Source organism: Heloderma suspectum, chromosome 5 (assembly GCF_057233095.1).
Source record: "Heloderma suspectum isolate Gila_16-S chromosome 5, 16-S_ref, whole genome shotgun sequence".
NCBI lineage: Eukaryota > Metazoa > Chordata > Lepidosauria > Squamata > Helodermatidae > Heloderma > Heloderma suspectum.
Genome location: NC_139462.1, coordinates 181724187 through 181744461, shown reverse-complemented (window position 1 = coordinate 181744461; position 20275 = coordinate 181724187). Strand labels below are relative to the sequence as shown.

Here is a 20275-nt window from a genome sequence, read left to right as displayed (position 1 = left end):
GAAGATGGGATTTCCTCAGGGGTGGAAAGAATTAAATTCCCTTTCCATGTCTCCTCTGGTTCCATTATCATTCCCCCATCTCCAAACTGATGCCATTTGCATTCAGAAATACCTGCACGTATTAGATTCATGTAGTTTGGCCGTTACGCTGACCTCACTGTAGAGGGTGGGCGTGTGAAGGAGTCAATTGTGCATTGTATGGAAAATCCACATTCCTTACAATTCCAGCATTAAAGGGGATTCCAAGACTCTCCACTGATGAGCAGGTATGATGCCAACAGGTTCTTTTTTAAGACTCCAAGAGGTCTTGGAGCTGAATGTTCATTTGAGGTCTGTGTGAATTTCATTTCTCCCTTAGTAGGTGTGTACTGTTTGTCAATCTTAATATGGCCCCCATTTTGTCCCCACTGCCTGCCTCCCAAAAAAGGGTATGTGTGCGTGAGGAAAAACGTCTGGTATAGGATCCTTTGACCTTGGGACCTGAACAGAAAGTTGTGTCTGTGACAGTTGCTTATACACTCAGTCAACTGAATTTTTAACACTTCCTAATTAAACTACCTTTATTTTTTTCAGCCACTTCTTCATGACTCAGTTTGCCATTTCATGGCCTATGCCCACACCAGTGTGAATGAGATGAGTGCAAAGTTTCAGCAGAATGAAAGAAGGTACAACTATACAACTCCCAAAAGCTTTCTGGAACAAATCATGCTTTACAAGAACCTCCTGGAGAAGAAAATCCAGAAAATGTCCCAGCGCAAGGAACACCTTGTGAATGGCATCCAGAAGCTGAAAACAACATCTTCTCAGGTAGCAATAGTAACACTAATAACAATAATTCATAACATTTCTGTGCCACATAATGAATAACTGGAATACTCTGGAGCTTGGTTTGTATTTATATCCTTATTCATATGCATCTAAAGATACAATGCACTCTGTTGTCCTAGTTTTGACCAGGGGTCACTTTGAGAAGAGAAAAACAGTGAAGTGTCATGTGGCACATTTGTGATGAACAGCTCTGTCAGTCTTTAAGATGCTACTCTCTTTGCAGCAAAGGACCAACATGGCTACCCCTCTGGAATTTGAAAAGAGACTGTGGTCTGGTAGGCAAAGGTTCCCCCCCCATCAAAATTCCCTAAGGCTGTGTTGCCACAGCTGCTGTACACTCCATACTTCTGAGTTGGCAACTAGAGAGCTAGTCATTATTAGCGACTTCACTGAAAGTCGTGTTTAAGGCTTGGCAATACAGGTCTCAGAGGCTCATATTGTTTGGCTTAACTATGAGACAGGCATTTCTCCTCCGCCCACCCTCCACATTCTCCCCCAGCTAATCTAAGCCAGAGAAGAATTCCATTCCTGACCCTCTTCCACTCTTCCACCAGCAATTCCCCAAACCCATTCTTTCCCATCCATTTACCTGGGTGCTGCTGCTGCTCCAGTAGAAATGGTGAATGGGTGAGCCAAAGTATGGGAGGGAGGTCTCTCTCCCCTCTATCACCTGTTAATTCTCCTAACAGCTCTGTGATGTCAGTAGCTCTTGGGGAAAATGACATTTCCTTTGGGCCAATGCACACTGCATGCTGCATGGCAGCATTCAAGGTACTGAAGTGGGGAGAAATCTCCCTTCCATTTTCCCCTCCCATTTGCACGGCTGCCACAGAGCAGCAGTAGGATGCAGGTAAGTGGGTGGGATGGAATGGGAGGCGGGGATTGGACGTTCCTTGATGGGAGGGAAGATGCGGGCTGGTTGGGCTCACAAATCAGTTCAGATTGGCTTGGAAATAAGCTGAGCTACTTCCACATTTGGGGGCAAAATATCTTGGTTCATTCCAAGCCAATCTGATTCAAGCCTAGGCAAGCTCAGCCATTTGTAGTTAGCATCCTTTAGGGAGTCAGGTTTGTCCCACATGCTGCAAATATATACACAACATTCACTTGTATGAATGCATGTTTGTTTGTTTGTTATGAAAGTTTATCTCATTCATAAGAACATCCCTGTTGAATCAGATCAAGGGCCCATCTAATCCAGGGGTTTGGAACTTGTGGCCCTCAGGATGTTGTTGGGCTACAACTCCCACCATCCCTGACTACTGGCCATGCTGGCTGTGGCTGATGGGAGTTAGGAGTTTAACAACATCTAGAGAGCCCATGTTCCTCATCCTTGAATTCTAATTCAGTGCCCTTTCTGTTTCCAACAGTGGCTAGCCAGATCTTTCTGGGAAGCCCATAAGGAGAACATGAAGGCAAGAGCCCTCCCATGCAGTTGCCCCCCAGCAACTGGTATTCAGAGAAAACACTCTCACTGAACATGGAATTTTTATTTAGCCATCATTGTTAATAGCCTTTATTAGACCTATCCTCCATGGGAAACTGTAAATCAGGTATAGGCTACCTGGTGTCCTGCAGAAGTTTTGGACTGCAACACCCATAAACCTCAGCCAATATGGCTAATCGTAAGGGATTATGGGAGTTGCAGTCCAAAACTTCTGGAGGATACTAGGTTGCCTACCCCTGCTTAAATAACTCAGCTATGGAACAGTTATTAGAGAAAAGGTTCCTTCCCCCTTTTAGTAGACTATACTAGCTGGTTTACCTTCAATTACCACCACCCTGGGCTGGTATTTATGCAGACATGTATGTATGAAACATAAAGAATATGACACAATCTTGTTGAGATGTTCCTTTATTTTTTTGGAATTAGGTGTGCTTTAACTGCTTAAAGACAGGAAAGAATATATTTATCCAGAGGTAAAGTGAAGGAAAGAGGAAAGTGTGCCCTATAGAAGTCACTTGATTAACCAGTTAGAGAAGAGAGTTCAAATAGTTACTTGGGGTCCTGTTGTGGTTAATAGTCATATCTGAAATATATATCTGATTAACATCCAGCTGTTGAGTACCCACCATTTTTAGAAAGCTGTCCCAGCTAAATATGCTTTGCGGCAGCACCTGTTCCAAACTAATGTCTTTGCTGCCTTGCTTTAGGTGGAGGACTTAAAATACAAACTTGCATCTCAAGAGGCCGAACTGCAACTGAGAAATCAAGATGCTGAAGCTTTGATTACTAAGATAGGGCTTCAGACTGAGAAAGTGAGCAAGGAAAAGGCCATTGCTGATGCAGAGGAGCAAAAGGTCAGTGTAATTCCACAATTTAGTGTTGTTGAGCTATATTTAGCACAGAATAAACCTTTGTAGGTGAACAATTTTGAACACCTACCTCTCCAGGGAGCATAAAATCTAAAGAATTATTATACTTACACATGTTTCAGCATTTCACACCATGATTACCACTTGACCTTTCTTTACATTATGCATTTTTCCAACCTTTTAGCTCTTTTAATGATATGAAAGAACAATAAGTACTGAGCTCATTCAAGCATATAATGGATGGGGATCTTGAGAATCAGGCCTGTATGTAATACAGTAAAGGTCAGGGAGTCATCTCAGAGCAGGTTTTTAAAGGCTTTTGATTTTTTAGTTCAATTGAACGACTCAATTGTTCTTGAAGTCCATTCCACTGACTTGCAGTCTCACTTCCAAATTTTACATTCTATGATGTACTTTCTGAGCTTCGACATTAGCTGTTCCAATCCTGATTCCTTTCCTTCTGCATGCTGAACTCGTGATTCATCATGAAATTACTTACATTTAACTTTATTAATAAATACTGTGTTTCTACCTAAAGCTAGACAGAAACTGAGATGTGCTTTTAACAGAAAGCTGCACTGTAGCTGTGATGCTGTTTCCCAGTACAGTGGCTGCATTCACACAGACTGATAAGCCAGGATCTTGGAGAATCCTTGCTGATCATGAATGGGAATGCATACAGCCCATTCATCCCTGCTTTGCTGCTCTCAGCTAACAAGACTGCTAAACAAACCAAGAAGCACAGCTTGTTTAGCACAACTTTCTCTAACCTGATGTCCTCCAGATGTTTTGAACTACAAATCCCAGCCTTCCTGACCATTGGTCATGCTGGCTGGGACTGATTGGAATTAAAGTCCAAAATATCTGGAAGGTACCAGGTTGCAGAAGGCTGGTTTAGCATGTTATCTGAACCGGGATTCCTGGCTTGTCACTCCCAAACAAGCTGGGAATCGTAAATCAGTAACAAACCCTGGTTTGTTACTCTGGCTTGTAAGAGGCACAACAAACAAGGAGACCTGGTTCAAATACCACACCCACCAAACCTTTCATTGTGCTCTGACTGGAGGAGTCCTTCTCAGAGGAGGAGCTAGAGGCCCCGGAAGCCCAAGATATTCCAGACCAGGGACTGCCAACCAACCCACAGGAGCCTGAATCCTTGGGGGAAGTGGCTCCAGGGCCATCCTTGTCAGGAGAGAGGGACTCTGCCTCTGAGGCAGAGGCTGAGCCACCCCGATTCCCAGGAGTGTCGTCGCCTCAAGCAATAGGCTAGCAGAGCTCCTGTGCAAAGGAGTGCTCGCCTCCAGAAAAGGTCTCCTCAGGAGAAAGGGACTCCTCAGGAGTAGGCTCTCGAAAGGGAGCTCTGATTGCTACAACTGAGCTCTGGGTGGGGTCTGGCCGACTTTGGGCTTAAAAGCCTTCACTGGAAACCCAGCCATTGTTGGAACAACTTGGTCCTCCCAGCCTCTGCCGTGTACCTTGCCTCCTGAGTCAAGCCCTGTGTCTGATGCTTGGTTTCCTGACCTTTTGGACTGCTCAGCGACCCTGCTTCTGGACTCTGTAACGTGCTTGACTGTTTTAATGTGTTTGACCTCTTGCTTGTGATCTTGACTCCTGCTGCTGTTCCCTGATCCTTGTTGCCTGATTGACTGCTGGTGTTGACTTCTGCCTGGATTTTGACCACTCCCACCTTGGCTTAAAACTCCTTGGACTGCAACCTGTGTGCTTGACCATTTGCTTGCCAACTTGCCTACTCAGTCGCCTCGCTCCCTGTGTGTGCTTGCAAACAGCCAAGCCTTGCTCTAGAACAGGACACCTTTCCTCATCTGTTTAGCAGTCACTGTAGTGTGGGGAGCAAAGTGGGAGCAAACAGGCTGCATGTGCTAGCAGACAACTTGTTCACAATGAGCTAGTTGTCTGGAATCCTGGCTTATCATTCTGCTTGAATGCATTCAGTAGCTGAGTCCCCCTCCTCACTTCCTCCGATTCCCCCTCCTGCTACAGCCCTTGCGTCACATCTCACACTATTCTGGAGGGTTTCCCAACTGTCAGAAGTGGCTTTCAGGGGTAACAGGGGCCTGTAGGAGGACGTGGTGATGATTGCATGAGCACTGTTCTACTTGCACTTCTTTGCAGCCAAATCAGTGTTTCCACAGCAAGAAAACAATTTCCATGGATCTTAGATCAGAACTCACAGCATGTTAGGCATAGACGGACTTAAGAACTTTATAGTTCTAAACAACACTTTGGAATACTTGACTCTTACTCTGCCCCTTCCCGGGGTTCCTTCCTAGGCATTGGAGCTCCTTGAGCATCTCTGTTGTCTTTGACAGGCTTTCTTCACCTCTAGTTCTGACAGCTGCATCAAATAGTCAACTCTCCTAACCTAAGGTCTTAGTTTACTTTCTCACCAACTTTATACAACCTGGGTCCTTGATTGTGATGGGTTGCTGCTGCCTTTGCCATACAGCACCCATAGTCTTCTGGCCTCTCACCTTTATCTAGGTGCTACCACTTGTATCCCTCACCTTTTAGCAGGTCTTTCCTTGCCTCCTTATACTGTCAGGCCCTCTGTCCTTTTCCTTGCCCTTGCTTTTCAAAGAAAGGAAAGTGCCTTCCATGTGCTGCATTAAACCTGCTTTGGCTAATAAAGTGCTATCCTGGCAAACTGTCTAGTGTTGCCAGCCCTCATACCAGTCACCAAATAAGTCACAACACTGACTTCTGTTTTAGTAAGAAATATCATGTACTCATGTCTTGCTTGTGGGATTCCTGTAGGCATCTGGTTGGTCACCGTGGGAATAAAATGCTGGATTAGATAGGCCTTTGGGTTGATTCAACAGGGCTCTTCTTAGGGGTCTAGTTGTCATGGCTCTTAGCCCGGGGTCGAACTTACACTAGGTCCAACACTGAAATGGCGGAGCAGTGTGAGGCCCTTCCTTCCACTGGGCAGATAAGCTGCACTGTGGTTTAATATGTAATATGTAAACTTTGCTTCTGTGTATGTATCCCAGAAACATTATCTCCACATGAATTGCCCATTTGTGCTGAGGGGCTGCTATCCCCTTCAAAAGGCCTGGGGGAGAGAAATTGTATGAATGGGCTGTTAAGACAATCAGCTGTTCATGTGAAAGCCACAGCTCCCACTGGAGGTTACATCCATGATGGAGGGGATAGACCACTTTCTCCACTCCTCTGTTATGCTATTTCTCTTTTCCTTGCAGTGGTCCTGATACAAGTTGCCTCTCTGAAGTGCTGTTTGCACTTCAAGGGGTAGCCCTTATTGGTGCTGCTTCCCTGATCCAAATGAGCTGAATATCCAAAGTATTCTATATGACTACTATATCCAACGTAAGCCCTTCCCAAGCCCGGATAAGCAGGGTGTGGTCTAGGGCGGGGCTCTTAGCAGGCTCAAGAGTGTCATTATGCCCAATTCTCTAGAGCAGGTATAGGCAACATGGTGCCCACAGGCAGCAGTGCACCCCAGCCACCTTTCTTGGTGTCTGCCAGCATGCTCTTTCCTTCCCACTTTTATTATCTTTAAAAAAAAAATTAAAACACTTCTTACCAGCAGCTGGTGTTGTTTCAAAACAATGTGAGGGCTTTCAGCTGCTGCCATCTTCATGTCCCATGAATGCCTCTTGGCTGCATGTGGGTGTCAGAGACATTCTTAGGAAATAAAAATGGCAGGCAGCTGCAAACCAATGGTTTCCTTTCTAGCACACCCAGCTACCAAGAAAAATAAGGAAAAGAAAAAGGGACTCCTGTCACTTCTGTCTGGTAAGCTGGGGGTGCTAGGGAGAGCAGTGGGGGATGGGCTATGAAGGGTAGTAGTAAGCCAGCTGGGGGGGTCAGGGAAGAGTGTGAATGGATGATGGATAGATGGATGGCTAGGTGTGTGTGTGAATGTGTGTGTGAGAGAGAGAGAGAGAGAGAGAGAGAGAGCATGTGTGTCTATGGGTATTGAGCTGGGGTGAAAGAGAAAAAGAGATAGGATGAATGAGTTGGCTGGCCATGAGGGAGGAGAGAAAAAGAGTTTGCCTTTTGTGAAATAGGTTTCTGTTGGTGCTGAAAACTGTGGGTTCAAAAGGGTTGTGTAGTGTGTTGGGGCTTAGTCCCCACCTCTTCCTTGTACTCAGTAACAAGGCACATTACTTGTCCTTTGTGACTAGCCTGCACTTTGCTAGACCATTATTAATATGGCTTTGAGGACTTTGCACAGCTCTGTTGAGCTATGGTTAGTGTCTAGGATGGGGTGGGCAATCTGTTACCTTCCACATATTGTGAACAATTTCCATCGTCCCTAACCATTTGGCATGCTGTCTTGGGCTAATAATAGTTGGAATCCAGCAATATCTGGTAGGCTGCAATTTGCTCACCCCAGTCTAGGACTTGGACAAAAATAGATGAACATTTAAGGGGCAGTTAAAAATTCACTGACAGTGCATGTGCAGAATCTCATTTTACTTTCTGAGCTTTAAAGCAACTTACTGGGGAAAAGATTCTCGATTTGGAATACATCAAATCATTACAAGCTAGACAAATCTGTATACCAAACGAAGTTGTTATGAACTTTGGCAGTGTCAGAAAGGGTTGGATCTAGACTTAGAGTAGACCCAATGAAACCAATGAAAATGTCCAGCTTGGGATAATTATGAAACATCATGAACCAATTTCACTAGAATATTAAAAAGCTGTAAGGTTTAATAGGCTAAACTGGTATCATTAAATTTGTGCAAACTGGAGAATTTAGGAAAACCTCACTCTACCACAGTAAAGTCTCCCATTTCCCAATTGCAGCAATTCTGTATTGTTTTGATGGCTTTAGGATGATAGGGGAATGCTATTAACACATTTCAAACACTTTATTAAGCAATTAGATACAACACATGATGTGATTATTAGGAGATAATCACCACTTTTGGACATTTTTCAAGCATAAGACTATTTTTCATGGCTCTAAAAAGTATTTCACGTTCTTCCTTTTATTGCTTTTCTAAAACATTTTTATGAATTGATTATATTTTCCTGATTAGTATTACTTTAAAGCTGCCTGAAAAGGCTGAAGTTGATCTACAGAGATTAATCTACATCAGGGATGGGCAACTGCAGCAGACCCCAGAGCTCATCTCCCCCATGAGTCGCACTCCATGAGGCGAGCTCCCCCACCATGTTTTTAAATGAAGCCAAAAAATTGCTGGTTTGCTGCTGAATTTTGGTGGCACTACAGATCACTACAAGTATTAAATTTGTTACCAAGCTAAATTTAATCTATTGGCGTTTCCTTTGAAGTAACTCTGCTTTGGATTTCAGCCTTAGTGAGTCTCAGATTAAAACTAAGAGTTTGTGTTCAAATAGGTTGTCGCCATCCAAGCAGAAGTCTCTCGGAAACAGAAAGAGTGCGAAGATGACTTAATGAAAGCTGAACCTGCTCTGGTGGCTGCTACTGCAGCTTTAAATACACTAAATAAGGTAAGCAGGAAAGTGTTGTTTGATTGCCTCTGCTATGTGGTCTGTTGGAAGTCATTGTATTTTTTACATAACAGTTCCTCACCTCTTAAGAATAGGCTCCTGAGCTATTGAATGGGGTATAATTCTTGCTACTGTGGAGCAGATCGAAGTCTGTTGTTTCTGAGAGCGTTTCCAGGTTATTGTGGTTTTTTATGTAATAAATGGAGTGTTGTATTTATTGCATAGATCCAAACATTATTCCTTCTGTTATGGGTATGTTACATTCTCCCAACACTCAAAGCATGATATTTTGTCACTAGGAAACTTTTAAATGCTTCCTTGTTTTCAAATATACCTTTGCAACTATGAAGACTATCCACCCGATAGTGTTTCAGATTGAAGTTATTATTAGATTTAAGAAAATCTTTGAATGAGCTATTGGATATTTTATTTCTATAAATAACAGACTGAGGTTTTGCAAAAAGAATTGTAAGTGCAATGGCAATAAGATTAGAGACATGCTTATCAATGTTCTACATTTTGGTTGTATTTATGCTAGTCTATGACCATAATAAATCTTTGATTAATAGTGTGTGTTGGGGCGGGGGTTAGGATTCCTTCAATCCATGCTAGCTATTACTTTCTATATCACATAATAGATTCCACTTGGAATTCCATCAGCACATGAGATTAACAGCTTTGTCTATTGTCTTTAAAAACAAATAAACAGTAGCTCTACAATATGATAAAAATGTGATAGACTGAAAGCACAAAATATGCAAGTGTAATTTATAATGCAAAAGTCATACAAAATGTCCAAAACAATAAATATTTTCCTACTAAAATGAGGCAGCGTTATTAATTTTGTATTGCATAGTCTTGGGGGCACTGACATCACAGGCATAATATCTGTTGGAGTTTTGTTTGTCAAATTGTTCTCCTGTTACGGAATTTCATTATTGTGTGGTTTGTGTGTGTGTGTGGTTCTTCTTCAGGACAATCTTTCTGAACTGAAAGCCTTCCTTAACCCACCAATTGCAGTGACCAATGTCATGGCTGCAGTAATGGTTCTAATGGCGAATAAAGGAAAAGTACCAAAAGACCGAACCTGGAAAGCTGCTAAACTCTTCATGGGAAAGGTACTTTCAATACTGGCATCTAGTAAAATGTGCTGTGACATAATCATTTTACTTTTCTATTTAAGTAATAACAAAGCAAAAATAATAAATAATATTTAACAAGATGTTCTATGATCATAAGTAATTTCCTGTAATGACTTTGACAGGCACTAATTATTTGCAAGGACAAAAAGAAACATAGGAGGAAGACCTTTATGAGCTATTATCTCATGTTAGGCAGGTTCCCCAAATCAGAAGAAAAAGACTAGTGCATCAGTCAATACTCCGGAGCTGACTAAACATTCTATGCAGACACATGTAACAAATCCACAATGTTGGTTTGCGTTAAAGAATTTCCCAAATCTTCCTGAAACTGCGTTTTATGTTTAAATATGCATGTAACATGTAGTTATCCAGTCGGTGCCTCATTGGGAGAATATGCATTTCTCCCTGTGAGATATGCACATCCTCTTGAGACAAGCCCCTCTTCAGAGTATGTGTTGGGAGACAAAGTGCCAGTCACTCACAATCCCTTGGCTCTTTCCTCCACTATCTGAAACTACTGTTGTTTTTAAGCCAGATATGCATAAAACTTATTTACTTATTCATACATCATTATTTTCATTATGCTTTTTTGAGGTTTTACCTTTTTTGTTGTGGAATCAACTTGTGGAAGTGTTGTTCAATCATAATGAGTTAGGTGCATTAACTGTCTTCTTCCAGGTTGATGAATTCTTGCAAGCTTTAATTAACTATGATAAAGAGCATATCCCAGAGACTTGTCTGAAAGTGGTCAAGGAACATTACTTGAAAGACGTGGGATTCGACCCAAGCCTTGTTCGCAATAAGTCATTTGCAGCAGCTGGTCTCTGTGCCTGGGTTATCAACATAGTAAAATTCTATCAGGTACTGGATGTGTGTTTTGTTGCATTTGGAGAAATAAATGGAGTTTGCTCTAAATTACTTGAATTTGACCACTCATTATAGAAGCAATATTTCCAGTAGAAATAGAATAGAAAGGGAGCAATCCTATGGCTGCTAGTCAGCAGCTAGACTGCCATAGGATAGGTCGGTTCCTGGGAGGTGGCTAAGGGTGCAATCCTATGTCCCCTAGACAGCGTCTGGGGGACATAGGATATTTCAGTTTCTGATATTCAAGGTTGGAACCAGGGCTTTGACCTCGGAGCCTAGAAACTGTACTCCCCTCTCCCTTGGACCCAGTATGTTGTTGTCGTTCAGTCGTGTCCGACTCTTCGTGACCCCATGGACCATAGCACGCCAGGCCTTCCTGTCCTGCGCTCTCTCCCGGAGCATGCTCAAGTTCATATTCATTGCATCGGTGATGCTATCTAGCCATCTCATCCTCTGCCATCCCCTTCTCTTGTTGCCTTCAGTCTTTCCCAGCATCAGGGTCTTTTCCAGTGACTTTTCTCTTTGCATTAGGTGGCCAAAATACTTGACCTTCAGCTTCATTATCTGTCCTTCCAATGAGCACTCAGGGTTGATTTCCTTTAGGATGGACTGATTTGACCTCCTTGCAGTCCAGGGGACTCGTAAGAGTCTTCTCCAGCACCACAGTTCGAAAGCATCAATTCTTCGGCACTCAGCCTTCCTTATAGTCCAACTCTCTCAGCCATACATTATTACTTGGAAAACCATAGCTTTGATTAGACAGACCTTTGTCGGCAAGGTGATGTCTCTGCTTCTGACTATGCTGTCTAGGTTTGCCATAGCTTTCCTCCCAAGGAGCAAGCGTCTTTTAATTTCATGGCTACAGTCACTGTCTGCGGTGATCTTGGAGCCCAAGAAAATAATATCTGTCACAGCTTCCATTTCTTCCCCTTCTATAGGCCAGGAAGTGATGGGGCCAGATGCCATGATCTTAGTTTTTTTAATGTTGGGTTTCAGACCAGCTTTTGCACTCTCCTCTTTCACCCTCAACAAGAGGCTCTTTAGATCTTCTTCGCTTTCTGCCATTAGGGTGGTATCGTCTGCATATCGGAGGTTGTTGATAATTCTCCCGGCAATCTTAATTCCGATCTGTGATTCATCCAACCCAGTGTTCCTCATGATGTACTCTGCATATAAGTTAAATAAGCAGGGTGACAATATGCAGCCTTGTCGTACTCCTTTCCCAATTTGGAACCAATCGGTTGTTCCATGTCCGGTTCTTACTGTTGCTTCTTGACCCTCGTACAGGTTTCTCAGGAGACAGGTAAGGTGGTCTGGTACTCCCATCTCTTTCAGAATTTGCCACAGTTTGTTGTGATCCACACAATCAAAGGCTTTAGCGTAGTCAATGAAGCAGGAATAGACATTTTTCTGGAATTCTCTTGATTTCTCCATGATCCAGTGAATGTTGGCGATTTGATCTCTAGTTCCGCTGCCTCTTCGAAACCCAGCTTGTACTTCCGGTAGTTCTCGGTTCGCATACTGCTGAAGCCTAGCTTGTAGGATTTTGAGCATCACCTTGCTGGCATGTGAAATGAGCGCAATTGTACGGTAGTTTGAACACTCTTTGGCATTGCCCTTCTTTGGAATTGGAATGTAAACGGACCTTTTCCAGTCTTGCGGCCACTGTTGAGTGTTCCAAATTTGTTGGCATATTGAGTACAGCACTTTAACAGCATCATCTTTTAGGATTTCAAATAGCTCAGCTGGAAGACTGTCATCTCCGCTAGCTTTGTTGTTAGTAATGCTTCCTAAGGCCCACTTGACTTCACTCTCGAGGATGTCTGGCTCCAGTTCAGTGACCGCACTATCATGACTATCAGGGATATTCAGATCTTTCCTGTATAGTTCTTCTGTGTATTCTTTCCACCTCTTCTTAATCTCATCTGCTTCTGTTAGGTCCCTGCCTTCTTTGTCCTTTATCATGCCCGTCTTTGCACAAAACGTTCCCTTGAGATCTCCGGTTTTCTTGAAGAGATCTCTAGTCTTTCCCATTCTGTTGTTTTCCTTGATTTTTTTGCATTGTTCATTTAAGAAGGCCTTCTTGTCTCTCCTTGCTATTCTCTGGAACTCTGCATTCAGTTGGATATATCTTCCCCTTTCTCCCTTGCTTTTCGCTTCCCTTCTTTCCTCAGCTACGTGTAAAGCCTCATCAGACAGCCACTTGGCTTTCTTGCATTTCTTTTTCTTTGGGATTGAGTTGCTGCCTCCTGAACAATGTTACGGACCTCCGTCCATAGTTCCTCAGGCACTCTGTCTATCAGGTCTAATCCCTGAAATCTATTCCTCACCTCCACTGTATATTCATCAGGGATATGATTTAGGTCATACCGGAATGGTTTAGTGGTTTTCCCTACGTTCTTCAATTTCAGCTGAAATTTTGCAACAAGAAGCTCATGATCTGAGCCACAGTCAGCTCCAGGTCTTGTTTTTACTGACTGTATAGAGCTTCTCCATCTTTGGCTGCAAAGGACATAATCAGTCTGATTTCAATATTGACCATCTGGTGATGTCCCTGTGTAGAGTCACCTCTTGTGCTGTTGGAAAAGAATGTTTGCTATGATCAGCGTCTTCTCTTGGCAAAACTCTATTAGCTTTTGTCCTGCTTCATTTTGTACACCAAGGCCATGCCTGCCTGTTATCCCGGTGATTTCTTGACTTCCTACTTTAGCATTCCAATCCCCTATGATGAAGAGGACATCTTTTTTTGATGTTAGTTCTAGAAGGTGTTGTAGGTCTTCATAGAACCGATCAACCTCAGCTTCTTCAGCATCAGTGGTTGGGGCATAGACTTGAATTACTGTGATGTTGAATGGTTTGCCTTGGATTCATACTGAGATCATTCTAGCATTTTTGAGATTGTGCCCCAGTACTGCTTTTCCCACCCTTTTGTTGACTATGAGTGCTACTCCATTTCTTCTAAGGGATTCTTGCCCACAGTAGTAGATATGATGGTCACCTGAATTAAATCCGCCCATGCCTGTCCATTTTAGTTCGCTGATTCCCAAGATGTCAATGTTCAGTCTTGCGATCTCATGTTTGACCACCTCCAGCTTACCTTGATTCATTGATCTTACATTCCAGGTTCCTAAACAATATTGTTCTTTACAGCATCGGATTTTCTTTTCACCACCAGACACATCCACAGCTGAGTGTCCTTTCGGCTTTGGCCCAGCCGCTTCACTCTTTCTGGTGCTACTTGGAAATTGCCTCTGCTCTTCCCCAGTAGTATATTGGACACCTTCCGACCTGAGGGACTCATCTTCCGGTGTCATATCGTTTAGCCTTGTGATACGTTCCATGGGGTTTTCTTGGCAAGAATACTGGAGTGGGTTGCCATTTCCTTCTCCACATTTTGTCAGAACTCTCTGCCATGACCTGTCCGTCTTGGGTGGCCCTGCACAGCATAGCTTATGGCTTCACTGAGTTACGCAAGCCCCCTCACCACAACAAGGCAGTGATCCATGAAGGGGTGGAGCCGGTATAGGTCTTCCCAATCTCCATGCTTGGAAACAGGGAAAAGCAGGTGGTCCAGGGAGCTTCCTATGTGCCATGCAGCCTTCCCCTGTGCCTCTGTGAAGCTCTCCAGCTAGACAGGTGAACTTGCCTGTCTAGCCAAAAATGCAGGGTGGCTGGAGCACAGAGGTGAAAATCACCTCCGTGCTCCAGCCTCCCTGCATTGGATATTCAGCAGCCCCGAACTTCAGAGGCTGCTGACTATCAAGACAGGATTGCACCCTAAGGCTATGAACTGTGAGTGAGGATGCTCACTAGATGAACCTCAGTCTCTAGGCCTCAATTGGATAATGATACTGCCCTCAGTAACATCATTACTGAGATGTTAAAGGTATTGAACATTGTAAGAACACCATAGAATTGATAAGTATTTGGGGGTAGTCTATTAGAAAATTTAGAAAAGCCAAGGAAGTTAAGGTTGCAGGAAAGCCTGCAGGAGAAGCTGCCACCATCAGGGAAGAGGCGTGCCTGCTGCTGCTGGGCCTGCTGCTGCCACCGCCACCACCACCAACACCAGGCCTTCCCTGTGGACTCCTGCCTGGCAGACCGCCAGTCCCTGCAGGACCAGGCCCCCAGGTACCGAGCCAGCTGTGCCGCTTCCACCTAGGGATGTACGAAAGGTACTTACCTTTCATGAATTATGTTTATGGTTGGAGGGGAGGCGTTCCGTCCCTCCCCCCAGAATCCTCGCCGGTGGGTGAGGTGATCCGTTCCTCTCCCTCCCCCCCCGGAATCCTGGCCGGCCGGCTGTGCTCCACAGCAATTCTGTGGAGCCGCCAGCCAGCTCCGCCAGCAGCCGGACATCCGGCCGCTGGCTAGCAGGGACGCAAATGGTGGCGGCCGTAGCCGCCGCCATTTGCGTCCCTGCCGTCAGCCGTGATAGGCTACGTAAATGTTTACGTAGCCTATCACGGCTGACTTAAAACAAAAAACAAAAAAAATGTGCGTACGCAAATGGCGGCAGCCACAGCCGCCGCCATTTGCGTTCCTTATTTTGGCACGTCTTAGTCTACGTAAACATTTACGTAGACTAAGACGGCGAAAATAAGGGGAACGCAAATAGCGTAGCGTCTACTGTTGCCTGCTGTGCCTGCTGTTGCTGCCGCCGCCGCCGCCACCAACACCAGGCCTTCCCTGTGGACTCCTGCGTGGCATTATTTTTAAGGGGATTTTTAATTGTTTTTTTAATTGTTTTTGTTGTTGTTGTTCTGTTTTTTTAATTTCTGGGGGATTTAGTTGTGTTTTTAGGGGTGGGTAGCCTGCCTGCTAGGCGGGAGCGAGGGGGCATGTGTCCACCTGATGGAGGCAGTGGGGAGAGTGTTGGGGGCCAGAACATACCGAGGCTGGGCGGCAGGCACTGGCGGAGCGCTAGGGGCAGGCCATGCCAGGTAAGGGGAACAAGGGAGAGATGTGTAGTATCTGTGCCCTGCTCCGGGCCTGTCCAGAGCCAAAGGATGGCTGGGGAAGGCGTGACCCCATCTTCTGGCCTTCGTTTGCTGCTCTGCAACGCCAGGTCTGTTACCCAGAAAACCTCCCTCATCCATGACATGATCCTGGATGAGGGTGCAGACCTGGCATGTATTATGGAGACCTGGCTGGCCGAGGCTGCTGCTCCAACCCTTGCAGCCATGTGTCCAGCCGGATTTTCGTATGCACAGCAGCCGAGGGCTGGGGATCGGGGAGGGGCAGTGGCTGTTATCTACCAAGAGTCCTTGGTCTTCACCAGACCCCTTCTCCGGGAGACCAAGGTTGCTGAGTGCATGTACTGGAGGTTGGGCCCGAAGGGCAGTCTGGGGATTCTGCTCGTGTACCGTCCGCCCTGCTGCACGACTGACTCCCTGGCCAAGGTGCCTGAGGTGGTCTCTGATGTGCGTGTACAGTCCCCTAACTTATTGGTGTTGGGGGACTTCAACGTACATTCAGAGGCCATCCTCACAGGAGCACCTCGGGACTTCATGGAGACCATGGCTTCCTGGGAGTTGCACCATATTCTAACTGGGCCCACCCATGTGGCCGGTCATGCACTAGACCTTGTGTTTGTTTCTGGAGAAGCAGGGAGCGATCTGGAAGTCGGGGGTATATCCACCACCCCCTTGTCATGGTCAGATCACTATCTGGTGACGTTGGACTTCTCAGTTCCACAACCCCTCCACAGGGGTGGAGAACCCATTAAAATGGTCCGCCCCAGGAGTCTTATGGATCCAAATGGATTCCTGAATGCGCTTGGGGATTCTCTGGAGCATGCCAACGGCCACTCAGTCGAGACCCTGGTGGGTGGGTGGAATGCCGCAATCATTGGGGCATTAGATCAGGTGGCTCCGAAACGCCCTTTCCCCCTGAACAGGGCTCGGACTGCACCATAGTTCAGTCTGCGGTTACAAGCTCTGAAACAGGAGGTGAGACGGCTAGAGCGTCGGTGGTGGAAGTCTTGCTCCAAACGATCAGACACGGGCTAGAGCTGTATCTTCAGCCTATCGCGTGGCAGTGAAGGCAGCAAAAAAGGAATATTATGCTGCCTCTATTGTGTCTGCAGAGTGCTGTCCCAGGAGGCTGTTCCAAGTGGTCCGGAGGCTGGTCGGTCCAGTGGCTCCGGAACCACTGGAGCATTCTAAGGCCTCCTGTGAGGCCTTGGCAAGGCACTTTGCAGATAAAATTGATCAGATTATGTGTGTTACTCCGCACACTGTGGATACAGTTAGTGAGCAAGAGGCGGCCTGTGGCAAACCGGTTTTGTGGGATCGGTTCCAGCTTCTTCCTCCTGATGAAGTGGACAAGGTGCTTTCATCTGTAAGGCCGATCACCTGCTTGCTTGATCCTTGCCCATCTTGGCTCATTATGGGCTGCAGAGAGAGACTGGGTGAGGGGATCAGGGCGGTGGTGAATGCCTTCCTTGAGGAGGGAGTGATGCCATCAGCCCTCAAGGAGGCAGTGATAAGACCGCTCTTAAAGAAGCCCTCCTTGGATCCTCAAGTTCTGAACAACTTTCGCCGAGTCTCAAATCTGCCATTTTGGGGCAAGGTGATTGAGCGGGTGGTGGCGATGCAGTTGAAGGCACACTTGGAAGAAACTGATTATCTAGACCCTTTTCAGTCGGGCTTCAGGCTTGGGCATGGGACAGAAACGGCCTTGGTTGCCTTAGTGGATGATATGAGGAGGGCTCTGGATAGGGGTGAATGCTCCTTCTTTGTTCTCCTCGACCTCTCAGCGGCTTTTGATACTGTTGACCATGGTATCCTCCTGGACCACCTGGAGGGGTTGGGCATTGGAGACACCATATTGTGGTGGTTCCGGTCCTTCCTCTCTGGCAGGTACCAGAGGGTAGCACTGGGAGAGGAGGTTTCGGACCCGTGGCCACTCACTTGTGGGGTGCCACAGGGTTCCATCCTCTCCCCGATGCTATTTAACATCTATGTGAAGCCGCTGAGGGCTATCATCAGGAGGTTTGGGGTGCGGTGTCATCAATATGCAGATGACATGCAGCTCTACCTCTCGTTCAGATCTTCACCAAGGTTGGCCGTAGAATCCCTGTCCAAATGTCTGGAGATGGTGAGTAGCTGGATGGGGAGGAATAAGCTGGAGCTGAACCCTGACAAGACCGAGGTACTTTTGGTGGGAGACAAGAGGAGGCTGGGGGATGTTGACCTGGTGCTGAATGGGGTACGGCTACTCTTGAAAGACCAAGTCCGCAGCCTGGGGGTCATTTTGGACTCCCAGCTGTCCATGGAGGCTCAGGTGTCAGCTGTGAGACGGACAGCGCTGTATCAACTCCATCTGATACTGCGGCTGCGCCCCTTCCTTCCCGACCATCTGCTCCCATTGGTAGTATATGCCCTGGTCTCCTCTCGTTTAGACTACTGTAATGCGCTCTACGTGGGGTTACCCTTGAAGACAGTTCAGAAGCTGCAGCTGGTACAGAACACGGCGGCTCGCCTGATTAAAGGCAGCCGCCGGCGTGATCACATCGCTCCAGTGCTGAAGGAGTTGCACTGGTTACCAGTTGTTTTCCGGGCCAAATTCAAGGTGTTGGTTTTGACCTTTAAAACCCTATATGGTTCTGGCCCAGCCTATCTTAAGGAGCGCCTCCAGCAACACCAGACAGGCCGCTTAACAAGATCAGCCTCGGATGGCCTTCTCTCTGTCCCATCAGCCAGGACAGCTAGACTGGTGGGGATGAGGGAGAGGGCCTTTTCTGTGGTGGCCCCCACTCTGTGGAACTCCCTCCCTAGGGAACTCCGCCATGCCCCCTCTTTAATGAGCTTCTGTCATGCATTAAAAACGTGGTTGTTCAGGCAGGCATTTGGGGTGGGTTAGGGTATTTTAGAAATGTTTTTACTGTAGAATTTTATTGTTTTAAACTGTTTTATTGTATGCTGTACATCGCCCAGAGTGGCTGGGTGACCAGCCAGATGGGCGATTAATAAATTTAATAATAATAATAATAATAATAATAATAATAATGGGTACAGCCAGCCTAAGGAAGAGAACCCTTTGATATTTGTTGATGAGCATGCGTATTTACAGTTTTTTCTTTTCTAATCTGCATAACAGCACCCTTCATGAACTGTCAAGACATTGGCAGGAGTGGGACAATTCAGAAAGCAGTTAGCAATGTGTTGTTGAAAAACTGACTTTTCAGGAAAGGAAGGAAAAGATCCACTTGCTTCTCCAGATGAGGGCAAATGTATTACAGGCTGAAATAGTGATGCATATACAAAATAACAAGTGCAAAGCACTTGTTGATGGGAAATACTTAGTTGAAATGCAAGTATTAGATTATCTATCACATTCCAGGACGTTGCTTTAATTAAATGTATATCGAATGCAGCCAGTTATGTCATGTTCCTTCCTATGACTAAAGTGCATCTTGAAAAGAAGGGAGGATGCAATCAATTCCAGTTGAAACTACTGTGAAAACAATAGAAGGCAGATCCTCTTGAGAGAACGACTTGTTGCTGTTCTATCATTTTTGTGAAACTTGTTTCCCTTGGCCTGTTAAGCTCCTTTCCTTTGTTTAACCTGTTTTTATTTGGCCTGTTTTGTGTAACTCAAATATTTGAATTCCCAGGTATACTGTGATGTGGAGCCAAAACGTCAAGCATTGGCTCGAGCAAATGCTGAACTTGCAGCATCTACTGAAAAGCTGGAAGCCATCAGGAAAAAACTTGGTGTAAGTGTAACCCTAGTCCAGTCTTAATTCTACTCCACTCTCAAGCAAATGTAAATGGCTGGCATTCTTCTTTGTGATAATGCTCAGAGGCTGTCTGTAAAGATAAGGGCTTTTATTACTTTCTAGCTCTGCTGAGCTATGAAGCCACTGTTTTACTGTCAATGGTAAGATATGGTTGTATTAGGCATTATTGCATCTTTTTCTATAAACCAATTAAAGATATCGTGCATTCTTGTGTTTGGTACACTCTGGCCTGGTTTGCACGTAACAGTGCCAAGTCGTGGATTAATTAATCCACAACTTGCCAGCATTACATGTGAACAGCCCCTGGAATCTTTAACATGAAATTACAGAATTTCCCCCAAAAGCTATTTAGCTACATCATTTAAATAACAAATATATATTTAATACGTATATTTTTCCTTCAATAGGCTATCACAGCTTCTCTCTGGAAAGTATACGTATTGTTCATGTTTTGCAAACATGCACAGTACAAATCTAGTCTTCTACTGGACTAATTCAAGGAACGATAACCCCATATCCTTGTAAGATAAATGTATGCTATCCGATTAGTCTCTCTTTCTAATTTATAATTAAAGGTCTCGGTTACACTCGAATTCAGCTATGCAGTCTAATCCTCACTCTTTAATTTGAATTAAATTCCAGTGTTTATAATGAGACTAGATGCTGTGCAGTGTACATCTACATGGTTGATACTTTCCCATCAAATATGGCTTTATCCATACTTTGATCCATTTGTTCATTGGCCAACTATCAATGCATTCATTCATTCATTCATTTCATTTCTATTCTGCCTTTTTTCCTCCTTAAGGAACTCAAGGCGGCGTACATAATCCTCCTCCTCCTCCAATTTATCCTCACAACAACAACCCTGTGAGGTAGGTTGGGCTGAGAGTCTATGACTGGCCCA

The 20275-nt window shown here is 45.2% G+C and overlaps 1 protein-coding gene across 1 annotated transcript in view; it reads left to right on the top strand.

Moving 5' to 3' along the window:
- Positions 1–20275, top strand: part of DNAH11 (dynein axonemal heavy chain 11) — a 231691-nt gene that overhangs the window by 136322 nt on the left and 75094 nt on the right. Inside the window, exons 56-61 of the mRNA XM_084858589.1 lie at positions 574–807; positions 2983–3129; positions 8500–8613; positions 9588–9731; positions 10434–10616; positions 19243–19344. Coding sequence (XP_084714715.1) covers positions 574–807; positions 2983–3129; positions 8500–8613; positions 9588–9731; positions 10434–10616; positions 19243–19344 — 924 coding nt within the window. The remainder of the gene's footprint in view (positions 1–573; positions 808–2982; positions 3130–8499; positions 8614–9587; positions 9732–10433; positions 10617–19242; positions 19345–20275) is intronic.